Source organism: Ornithorhynchus anatinus, chromosome 13 (genome assembly GCF_004115215.2).
Source record: "Ornithorhynchus anatinus isolate Pmale09 chromosome 13, mOrnAna1.pri.v4, whole genome shotgun sequence".
Classification (NCBI taxonomy): Eukaryota; Metazoa; Chordata; class Mammalia; order Monotremata; family Ornithorhynchidae; genus Ornithorhynchus; species Ornithorhynchus anatinus.
In genome coordinates this window covers 27,052,235-27,064,338 of record NC_041740.1, presented here as the reverse complement: position 1 = coordinate 27,064,338, position 12,104 = coordinate 27,052,235, and the positions used below count along the sequence as shown (strand labels likewise).

Below are 12,104 nucleotides of genomic sequence, written 5' to 3'. Positions count from 1 at the left end.
CCACCCCACCCCCTTTCTGGCCAACCCCCCCACTTTCCGACCATCGCCCTCCCTCCCTTTCTAGCCATCCCCCCCTTCTGTGGCCACCCCCCACTTTCTGCGGCCACCCTCCACTTTCTGGCCCTCCCCCCCTCCACTTTCTGCTCCCCCCCCCCCCTCCTTTCTAGCCATCCCCACCTTTCTGAGGCCATCCCCCCTCCCCCTTTTCTAGCCATCCCCCCTTTCTGTGGCCACCCTCCACTTTCTGGCCCTCCCCCCTACTTTCTGGCCACCCCTTCCCCCTTTCTAGCCATCCCCCCTTTCTAGCCATCCTCCCCTTTCTGTGGCCATCGTCCCCTTCCCCCTTTCTAGCCACCCCCCTTTTCTGTGGCCACCCTCCACTTTCTGCCCCCCTACTTTCTGGCCACCCCTCCCCCCTTTCTAGCCATCCCCCCCCTTTCTGTGGCCACCCTCCACTTTCTGGCCCTCCCCTCCACTTTGTGGCCACCCCCCCTCCCTTCCCGTGGCCATCCCGCCCCTCCCCACTTTCTGGCCATCGACACCCCCCCCGGGACCCTCACCCGAAGCCCCCCCGCCCCCCACCCCCCCGCACTGCCATGTCCAAGAGCTCGAGGAAGAAAAGCCACTGGACGAGCCGGGTCCACGAGAGCGTCATCGGCCGCAACCAGCAGGGCCAGCTGGGCTTCGACCTGCGGGGCGGCGCGGAGCACGGACAGTTCCCCTACCTGGGGGAGGTGCGCACCGGCCAGGTGGTCTACAACAGCGGGACCAAGCTGGTGGCCGAGGAGCTGCTGCTGGAAGTCAACGAGACCCCCGTGGCGGGGCTGACCCTCAGGGACGTGCTGGCCGTCATCAAACACTGCAAGGACCCCATCCGGCTCAAGTGCGTTCGCCAAGGTAAGGGCGGCGCAGCTCTCCGCCGGGACCAGCCCGCCGAGCAACTCCGGGCTGGGGCACTTTCCAACACCCCTCCCTCCCGTCCCCCCAACCCCTCGTCGACTTTGCCCCCTCCAGTTCCCCGAGGGCCCCCGGGCAGGGGGCGGGGGAGGACTCCGGGTTCAGGCCGGGGGCATCCTCCGCTTGGGTCAGATTGCGGGTCCCGAGGGCCCTGGTGGGGGAAGATTCCCTCCTAAAGGTCGGGGGGTTCAGGCTAGGTACATCCTCCGCTCGGGTCAGTTGGAGGTCCCTCATCGACGTTTCCACCCATTCCCCGATGGCCCCGGAGGGAGGATTCCTTCCTAAAGATCTTGGGAATGGGGGGCGTTCAGGCCAGGGGCATCCTCCACTTGGGTCAGTTGGGGGTTCTGAGAGTGCTGGGTGGGAGGGTTCCCTCCTAAAGATCAGAGGGTTCAGGGTAGGGGCATCCTCCGCTTGGGTAAGATTGGGGGTCCCCCTATCGATGTTTCCCCCCACTCCCAGAGAGCCCTGGGGAAGGGAGGATTCCCTCCTAAAGGTCGGGCGGTTCAGGTCAGGGGCATCCTCCGTTTGGGTCGGTTGGAGGTCTCCAGGGCCCTGGGTGGGGAGGATTCTCTCCTGAAGATCTGGGGCTTCAGGCCAGGGGCATCCTCACTTGGGTTGAGTTGAGGGTCCAAAAAGTTGAGGCCCGGGGGGGGAGGGGTCACCGAGGGGAGAAGGAGGATTCTCGGGGCTCCCGCCCCCCTCCGCTGGTGGGTTCACACCACCAGCGATCCCAGGAGGATTTGACGGGCCCTCGGACGCGTCGTCTCGTCCCATCACGTGGAAAGGCAGAGCCAAGTGCAGGCCCCGAGCCAGAAAATGGGGACATTGGTGCGGGGGGTGCAGGAGGCGTGGGGTCGCCGCTGGGCCGTGGGGGAAGTCAAGGCGGGGACCCCCACCGAATAGGCGACTTGGCCCTGGAGGGGACACGGGGGGAGATTTGGATCCATTTGGAAGAAGGGGGACCAGGGAGAGGGCCGGGATGACACCCTCTGCGCAACCCCTCTGCAGTCGGCCCCCTGATTCTACCTCTCTCGCATCCTCACCGGTCCCGACCTTACTTTCTCAGTTTGCCAGCCTAGGAGATTGATTCTCCTGGAAGGAAGAAATGAGGTTAAAGTTGGGCAGAGAGGGAAACTTTAGCCTGAGTCAGTATCTCGCCTTTCTAAAGGGGTGTGCATGCTGGTGCCTGGCTCTTCCTTTGCCTCATGTATGAGCTGCACATGCCATGTGGCACATGCCTCATATAAGGGCTGTGGTGTGAGAAGGCTATTTTATTTTTTCCTGGACAGATGAAGCTAGGAGGAAGCAGTTATAGTCTCCACGGTTGGCTCTGGAAATGGTATAGGTTGTCTTGTGTGATATTTTGCAATTATTCTGTTTGAATGAAGGCTTAGAGGTAAGAACTCTATGTATACTATGACCTCCTGGGACCTTTACACAAAATCTACACATTTCAGCAGAAACTTGAAAAAAACTTTCCTCCCTCTCCCCCTTCATCATTCCAAAGTACATTTTTTAACCTCATTTCAGCTTCCCAAATCCCTGGTAAGATCGAGGTAGGTATTATTACCCCACTTCTGCAGATGAGGAAACTGAGGCAGAGAGAGGGGAAGGGAACCTGTCTGAGTTCCCACAGCAGGCCAGTGAGAGCGCTGGCTTCCAGTCCCCTTGGCTCTCTCCACTAGACCACACTGCCCTCCCTGGGCATGGAGAAACTCTTAAGTAGGTGGGTGAGAAGATTTGATTCCAAGTTATTTATCTGAGGAGGAAGAAGTTGTAAGCTAATGGATCTGTGACTGCCTGCATCAGGGAGGTAGAAGATGAGGACCTAAGAGATGCCTCCCTGGGGGAGACCAGCATTTCAGCCAGATCATACTCTATCTCCTGAAGGGCCACACTGAAACACATGTTGGTAGCATCAGTGAGGCCGAGAGAGGTCTCAAGTGGACAGACGCCTGGACCCAAGGAGCCTGGAGACGAGGCCTCCAGAGCTAAAACTCACTGGGTTTTTTACTGGAGTTGGACAGAAGTCTCCTACCCTCTGCTGCCTGTGTCTCCTAGCAAAGGGGAGGGATTTCATGCAAAGAGAAAAAAGGACACTTAAAGACATTTTGCCTTCCCTTCCCACATTTCAGACCCCTCCCCCCTTCTATTTCAGCCCCTTCTGTAAGAAGATCAAACATCCCCTCTACAAAGAGAGCCGATCTTCAACGTATGTCCAGAACCACATTTATGCCAGGCCTTGCTAGGACCCAGTCTGGACAGTAATAAATCTGGTATTTGTTAAGTGCTTACTATGTGCCAGGCACTGTACTAAACGCTGGGGTGGAAACAAGCAAATCGGGGTGGCAAGCAAATTGAGTTAGCCACAGTCCCTGTACCACATAGGGCTCACAGTCTCAATCCCCATTTTACAGATGAGGTAACCAAGGCACAGAGAAGTAAAGTGACTTGCCCAAGGTCACACAGCAGACATGTGGAGGAGCCGGGAATAGAACCTATGACCTTCTGACTCCCAGGCCCGTGCTCTATCCAATCCACCATGGACAACTTTGGCCTGGGCAGTTCACTTGGGAAAGTAAAGTAAATAGAAAATCCCACTTGTAGGATTAAAAGTCATCTTAGAAATTCTAAACACCTAACATTAAGACAATACTGTACAATTTCAACTGCCCCTTTAAATAATCATGCTTTGTATGTATTTGAGGGAATATTATTACCATTGGTAAGAGTGACAGAAGCAGAGTCACTCAGTGGAAAGAGCACGGGCTTGGGAGTCAGAGGTCAAGGGTTCGAATACCGGCCCTGCCACTTGTCAGCTGTGTGAATGTGGGCAAGTCACTTAACTTCTCTGTGCCTCAGTTCCCTCATCTGTAAAATGGGGATTAAAACTGTGAGCCTCACGTGGGACAACCTGATTACCCTCTATCTACCCCAGTGCTTAGAACAAGTGCTCTGCACATAGTAAGTGCCTAACAGATACCAACATTATTATTATTAACACTGCTGTACATTCACAGTCATCTCAAATTAAAAGTATGGAATATAATAGAGCCTTTGGAACTTCCAACTCCAATGAAGCATTGGCGTGTAAATACTGGGAATTTAAAGGGGTTCCTTGGGATGAGCCGGACCCCAAATTGCATCTCATCTTATTGAGCTAAGTTGAAGGGAGGGCAGGGCTTTAAAATCCCCCTCGGGAGCAGACGAGGGCTCAGAACCAGATCAGTGCTTTTGTGTGAGGTTGTTTAAAATGGTCTATCAAAGCCACTGACACAAAGCCCATAGAAACATGGGTGATACAATAAAGATGGGACAGAGTTTGTAAAGGGTGTTATCTTAGAGTAGTGTTGATGGAGAATATTTTCAGTTCAATTCTGTCCAGTTATAGTTGCATCGTAGTATATCTGTGACATCTGATGGCAGCCTAGATGGCTTTATTGCTTTGTTCTCTGCTTAAATGATTGGATCCCCCTTTAAAAAGCCATTCAATTCTGGTGGTTCTGTAGGAATTACATTGTTTACATTGAGTTTGGCAAGCTTTCAGTTGATACATCAGAGATCGTGCCTGAAAACATGATGTTCGCTGCCCCATCCAAATTGAAAATGGTCATTCCTGAATCCTATAGTTGGTAGGATAATGACTAGTTGAGATTTTACCAAGTTCAGTAGGAAACTCCTGGGCTTGTAGAATGAAGCATCTTCCTCTCATCCAAAAGCTATCCTACCATCCACAGATTAAAATCTGACAATGATGGTGACATTCAAGCCTGATAATTGTGGTTTTGGTAAAATGTGTACCATGTGCCAAGCATTGTACTAAGTGCTGGGGTAGATACAAGATAATCAGGTCCTACTTGGGGCTCACAGTCAAAGAGGAAGAACAGGCATTGGATTCCCAATCCCGATTTGCACAAGAGGAGTCTGAGGCAATCAATCAATTGTATTTATTGAGCACTTATGGTGTGCAGAGCACTGTAGTAAGTGCTTGGGAGAGAACAACCCAGCAATATAACAGACACATTCACTGTCCACAATGAGCTTACAGTCTAGAAGGGAAGGAAGACATTAATATAAATTAATACATTACAGATATGCACACATTACAGATATGTACATAAGTGCTTTGGGGCTGTGGAGGGCTGGGGGAATGGAGAACAAAGGGAGCAAGTCAGGGTGATGCAGAAGGGAGTGGGAAAAGAGGAAATGAGGACCTAGTGAGGGAAGGCCTCTTGGAGATGTGCCTTGTATAAGGCTTAGACGATGGGGAGAGTCATTGTCTGTCGGATATGAAAAGGGAAGGCTTTCCAGGCCAAAGGCAGGATGTGGGTGAGAGGTTGGTGGCAAGATAGATGAGATTCAGGTACAGTGAATAGGTCGGCATTAGAAGAGCAGTGCATGTGAGTTGGGTTGTAGTAGGAGAGCAGGGAGGTAAGATAGGAGGGGGCAAGGTGGTCAAGTGTTTTAAAGCCAACGGTGAGGAGTTTCTGTTTGATACAGAGGTAGATGGGCACCACTGGAGGTTCTTAAGGAATGGGGAAATTCGAAGGCAAGAGAAGATAAGTGGCTTACCCAAGGTCACACAGCAGATCAGTGGTAGAGCTGGGATTAGAAGCCAGGTCCTCCGACTTTCAGGCCCGTGCTCTCTCCACTCAGCCACGCTGCATCGTCGAACCATTCTCTGGTGCTCCAAATCAATCATTTTATCCAATTAAAGCATATGTTAGGTTCCCACATAAGTGGCATGTCTTTTAGACCCAAGCATAGATATCATTTTTCAAGTGGTGATAGAATACTTGGGTAGGTGTGTGTGCAAGGTGTAAGCATTAGCCGAGTGGAAATATTTAGGTGGTCAGAACTGCTACAGGGTGGTCTCCTCCCAACACACCTGGTGTCAGAGTTTCTTATCTTCATTTACTGGCCAGGCACATTTCACTGATCCAAAAATGGGTAATTTTTGTTGTTGTTCTTGTTTGATCTTTGAAGCCCTTTTCTGGCTGGGGGAGAGAGGGAGACTAGTGACTGGAGGTTAGCTGGGGTTTATATGGCAGGGAAGTGAGCTTCGCTATCTTCCGAGATGGAAGAGATGATTGGCAACTTTTTTTGACTACTCCAATATACAAGTACCCATGCAAGGTTGCTGGAAAGAGCCTTGAGCAAGAGAGAGTTTTTTCCTTCATATGTGTGAATACAAGGACGTCTGGTGATACATTCTGAGTGAACCAACACCAGTTTGCTGTTCGGTTCTCAGGAATAGGAAGATAAAATATGGGGAAAAGGCAGTTTTCCTTAAAAGTCTGCCATCGAGCAAGCAGGCCTGGCTCTACTCTGCTCCTCTCCCTCTATTAAAGACTCCACCAAGGGAAACTCAACTCTGTTTCCTGTTCTTTTACTTCCTTTAGTCTGTCACAGAGCATCTTTAGTCAGGGTGGTTCTGTCTTTAAAGAGCAGGACACAGTTGAGAGAGATTTCTCTCCACACAGATTTACTCTTCCTTCTAGGACTTCCCTGAAGTGTGGATGAGAGAGGATGCTGGATAATAATGTCCTTTAGACATTTGTGCAACTTTGTTGGCTTTTGAATTCTAAAACACCTTTTCTGTGCTGAAACAAGGCTAATGAGACCATTATCCTCATTTGCTGTCTAATTATCAATGATGTCTCCTTAAATTTTTCACTACACACAGTTAATTAAACCAGCGTGACCTTGAATGGGCTGGGTGACTGTTTGATTTCTTGTCTTGTGCTGGAGTTTGTCTTAGAGTGAAATCATAGCTGGAAATAGGCAGGTAGCAAAGCATTTCTCCTGGCAGTATTACCCATGGCAAAATTTTCAGTACCATAATTGCTCTCCCACTGTCTCTTCAATTGTTTGAAATTCAGCTGTACGAATTAGCAATGGCCTCAAATTGATCTTAGCACTCTCCCCAAATCCTTGATTTTTAAAGAACTGATTCTAGAAATTAGTTGAAGGAGCATTTACTTGAGTTGTTTTAAACTGAGAGGCGAGAATGCTTGCAGTCCTTTTCCATTTATGGATGCTAAGATTCAGGCAGGGACAGGGTGCATTTTCCAATTTCTGAAGAGCCGCGAGCTTACTTTCAGGAGGACTACTCTGTGTTGCTAAACACTAATGTACAACATGAAATGACAACATGCTGGAAACACAAGATATTCTTTTTCAAGGGGAATTAAAATGGTAAGGATCCCAGCTAATTGAGCTTCTGACCTGCAGTGGGCTAAGCCATACAATTCCCTTGCCAACCACCCACTGACGCGGAAGCCGCTTGCTCAAAGTTTAACAGTGTCAAACGTACGCTGCATATGTTTGTGGCTGAGAGCCAGACTCTTATTATTTCTCTTCTGCAGAGATTCAAGTGAAGGTGAACTGTGAGATTGGAAGATGCCCTGATTTAAATATGTGTGTTTTGTTAGTAAGAATTTAATTTCATCTTGAGCAATAAAATAATGGAAATTTTATGTATGTATCGAACTGTGTCTCTCAGATGGTAGTGAAACCCTGTCACACAGAAATATAGCAGGGCATATTTTCTACGCTTTGAGCCCACTGGGGAAGCATCAAAGCACTGCTGTCTTCTGCCAGCCATTGTCAAAAGACTTCAGGCAAGAGTTTGCCAGGAGAAGGAAGAGTGACCTTCTTCCTGGAGGATATGCACTTAAGTTGATTTTCCAGTAGAGGTGATTTGCATGAAACCATCCACATTCTCTCACCCGACCCCCATGCAGTTAATAGCCTACACCGCAAGACAGCCAACGGGATTAGCAGGTTTAGATCGTGGTCCCAGAACAGGAACATGACGTGGCCAGACTCTGAACTGTTTCAGTGTGGTCTAATGAGAAGAGAACAGGTCAGGGAATCAGGGGACCAGAGACCAGTCATCTGCTGTGTGACTTTGAGCATCTCACTTAGCTTCTCTGTGCCTCAATTTCATCATCTGTAAAATGGGGATAAAATGCTTATCTCTTCCCCTTGGACTGTGAATCCAATATGGGACAGGGACGGTGCCTGATCTTATTGTGTTATATCTTTCCCATCACTAAGCACAGTGTTTGGCACATAGCAAGCACTTAACAAATGCCGCAGTTATGATAATATTATAGTTCCTAAACTAAATGGTGAGTGTGACACTTTTCTAGAGTGAAGCTCTCTAGCTTCTTTAGAGAAGCAGCATGGCTCAGTGGGAAGAACCTGGGCTTCGGAGTCAGAGGTCATGAGTTTGACTCCCGGCTCTGCCACTTGTCAGCTGTGTGACTGTGTGCAAGTCCCTTAACTTCTCTGTGCCTCAGTTACCTCATCTGTAAAATGGGAATTAAATGTGAGCCTCACGTGGGACGACCTGATTCCCTGTATCTTCCCCAGCACTTAGACCAGTGCTCTGCACCTAGTAAGTGCTTAACAAATACCAATATTATTATCATTATTATTATTATTCTCTGGGCCCAAATTATGTCTGGGATCCCTTTCCCTGCTGTTTAACCATCCATTCCCTCTGCCTGCCCCCCACTCCCACCCCCCGCACCCAATCTGGCTAAAATTAATACTGAGAAGAAGAGAAAACAAAAATCAGAAACCAGACAAGACCAACATCCAGACAAAAAGAAAGCAAGAGCCCTGCTGTAGAGGTTCTGCTGAGAGGGTTCCCATCTCTGTTCTACCAGCCAAACCTCCAGGATGCACAGCAACTCATCAGAGCTCAGGTTTGTCAGCTCATCTGTTCTTCTCCCCGATGACCTAGGACTCTTGCAGTCTTCTGGTTTGCAGGCCAAATTAATAGCCAGATAGACTAGAAGCAGAAAATCCTTTCCATGAACACCCCTCCTAAGAATTTGCCCTCCCCACTCCCCCAATCAATCCTTCGGAAACAAGGCTAAATAAACATGAAGAATGCAGAAAGATTCAGGAACACTGGAGAGCTAGAATAGGAGCCCTGTGTATGTGAATACCATAATCTCAAAATGAAAATCCAGTTAGTTAATATGTTGGAACCAGTTTCTTCCCAATAGACCCTATGTTGTGGTGGACATAAGACCACAAGCAATGACATTTCAAGGGCAGACCAATGTTTACTTTAGCCCAGGGCTCTTTCTGAAAACGATAACAGAACGCTCAGATGATCCAGTGAAGTTTGACTTCCAGGGCTCCTGGCCTCATCGTCAGTGAAGTATATCTGCAGTTAGTGGAGTATATATTTGCCCCGATTTCTTTTTTTTAATGAGAAGGATTAGTTTCCATCATTTACAGCTCTCTCTTCCAGACCTTGAACAAATGCCCTACTTTCTTGAGTCTGTAGGATGGCGGTATCCTGAACCTTTCCTTACAAAGCAGTTTTAATGCTCCTTCCCAGAAGGGATATCACTATTATCATCTCTGAGATAAGCAAGGATGCCTCAGCTTCAGATAACAATATCCATTTCTGTCACTGAAACCTCTTCCACTGCAGTTTGGTTTATCAACCTGTAGCCACACAGCTTTGTGGCTGAGATGGCCCTAGGGAAGGTGATCTACATCATTCTTAGTCATAAAAACTATATGTGCAGTTTTCCCAAAGTCTTGAACAAGGAAGTTCACCGAGAAACACGAACCCTCTAAGGACCATTGTAGCAGACTCTGTTTGTTCTCCCTAGATTGAACAGGCCCTGAAGTATTCTCACTCATTATCACACAAATCATCCATTTTGATATGTGAAGGAGATGTAATTTTTCTACTGCAATGCTGTCATCCCCTTTGAAAATGGCTATATTTCATATTGATTTTGGAGCAATTTACAAAGTAAGAGAAAAGCTTGTAACAATTCCCTTGAATTTCACCCAGTTATTGTTTCATGGCCTGTGTCATAAATTTCTATTCTAGAGTCGTATCGCTGTCACTGGGAGAAGCAGAGCGGCTCTTTGGAAATCCTGGCCATTTCGTCTCATGCTGTTTCATTAAGCTAATAGAGTATCAAAGACCAACCAGAACATAGAAGAGATACTCAAGAGGAATTGTAGGATTTGTTTTGGTTTGTGAGATACTGATTCCTTGTCTATCTAAAATACTTTCCTCGTGTTTTCAGAAGCTTTCCTCTTGTTCTTTCAATTTAACTCCTCCAGTGTTCTCTGAGTTCTCGAAAGAAATATCCGTATCTTCTGCCCAACAGTCTTGATGCAACCAACAGCAGCAACCACCATGAACTTATTCTTGCAAAGGGGCTCACTGTGGGAAGGGAATATGTCTACCAACTCTAAATTGTACACTCTCAAGCGCTCAGTACAGTGCTCTGCATACAGTAAGCGCAAAATAAATAATTGATAAACAAGCTTTCATATAAAGCCAGTTTTGGTGTTTGGGAATGGCAGGACTTCTCTGAAATATACAGAACAATGAAGTGATAAGTACCCTTTCCCTAAGGCGCTCATCTTTAACCAGAGAGATGAACATAAAAATGTTTTCAAATGCAATTTTAGCTGCCTACATGTGCCAGCTATTTTTCAGGATTCCCACTGAGCCTGGCTACCTTGAGTATGGCCTTGGGACAGCATGATGTACTAGAAAGAACACAGGCCTGGGAGTCAGAGGACCTGGGTTCTAATACTGGCTCTGCCACTTGTCTGCTGTGTGACCTTGGGGAAGTCACTTCACTTCTCTGGGCCTCAGTTACCTCATCCATAGAATGGGGATTTAGACCATGAGCCCCATGTGGGACATGGACTGTGTCCAACCTGATTAGTATGTATTTAACCCCAGAATGTAGTACAGTGCCTGGCACATAGAGTTTAACAAATACCACAATTATTATTATTATTATTACTCTTTGATCTGAGGCTTTCTCTATTCCTGATGGACTGGAATCCAAGTTTCCTAATTCCCAGACCAGTGGCCTTTCCACTGGGTCAACAACATGGATAACAGTTTGTATACAACACAGTGGAAGTGTTAGGGATTCTTCCAACATAGCACAAGACTGTCCAGGCAAAATACCATAATACCATATGCAAATTGGTGTGAGTGGATTCCGTGTAGAAAGTTTTCCATGTAGAAAGTTTTGTGCAATGCCTGTAGTTTTAGTCAAGGACACTGTTATGTTTCTGAACATAATAAATAAAGTTTCAGAATAGATGGTATCTTATAGCTACCTATCCACTAATTAGTGGTTACTTATAATACTATTAGTGGAGAAGGTGTGCAGCCTACTGGAAAGAGCATGGCCCTGGGAATCAGAGAACCTGGGTTCTAATTCCGGCTCAGTCACTTGCCTGCTTTGTGACTTTGGGTAAGGCACTTCTCTGTGCCTCAGTTTTCTCATCTGGAAAATGGGGATCCAGTACCTGTTCTCCCTCCTACTTAAGCTGGGATCCCTAAATAGGACAGGGACAGGAAAGCAGTGTGGGCTAATGGATAGAACAAATACCTTTTTTTTAAAAAAAGGACTGTTTCAAATGTGATCATCTTACATCTACCCCAGCACTTAGTACAGTGCTAAGCAGGTAGTAAGTGCTTAACAAATGTCATAATGATAATTACCAATTTTGCACCATAGCATGAAGTTCATTAGGAGCACAACTACCATGTTCAGCTGAAATGAATGCATTTTATTTTGAGTTTCATCCTTATTCCGCATAACCATAAATGTGCTTCATTTGGGAGTCTTGGGAATTCATCTCTGAAGCAAAATGGATGATTTGGAAGGAGCTGAATATCATTTTCTAGCCATCTATGAGATTTCAATAAGATGGAGCGTACTCCTGAGATACCAGAAGCCAAGTGAACTCTCCCTGGGATTGGTCTCTGAAGCCCGGACAATTCAGCAGCATGGGAAGTAGCACTGTCTAGTGGTTAGAGAATGGGCAAGGGAGTCAGAAGGACCTGGGTTCTAAACCCAGCTCTGCCACTTGTCTTCAGTGTGACCTTGGGCAAATCACTTTATTTCTCTGTGTCTCAGTTCCCTCATCTTTAAAATGGGCATTAAGACTGCGAGCCCCATATGGGACAGGGACTATGTCCAACCTGATGAACTTGTATCTACCCCCGTGCTAGTACAGTTTCTGGTACATGGTAAGCTCTTAACAAATACTATTTTAAAATATTCTCTGATTTTTAATATTCCAGAACAAAGCTTACCTTCTTCTCACTTAGTTCAAACAGA

At 47.2% G+C, this 12,104-nt stretch overlaps 1 protein-coding gene across 7 annotated transcripts in view; it reads left to right on the top strand.

Moving 5' to 3' along the window:
* Positions 1–596: 596 nt before the first annotated feature.
* The window catches only part of MAGI2 (membrane associated guanylate kinase, WW and PDZ domain containing 2), a 902,790-nt gene continuing 891,282 nt past the window's right edge, over positions 597–12,104 (top strand). For all 7 annotated transcript variants that reach the window (XM_029077508.1, XM_029077506.1, XM_029077507.1 and 4 more), the window contains exon 1: positions 597–897. In XM_029077508.1, coding sequence (XP_028933341.1) covers positions 597–897 — 301 coding nt within the window. The remainder of the gene's footprint in view (positions 898–12,104) is intronic.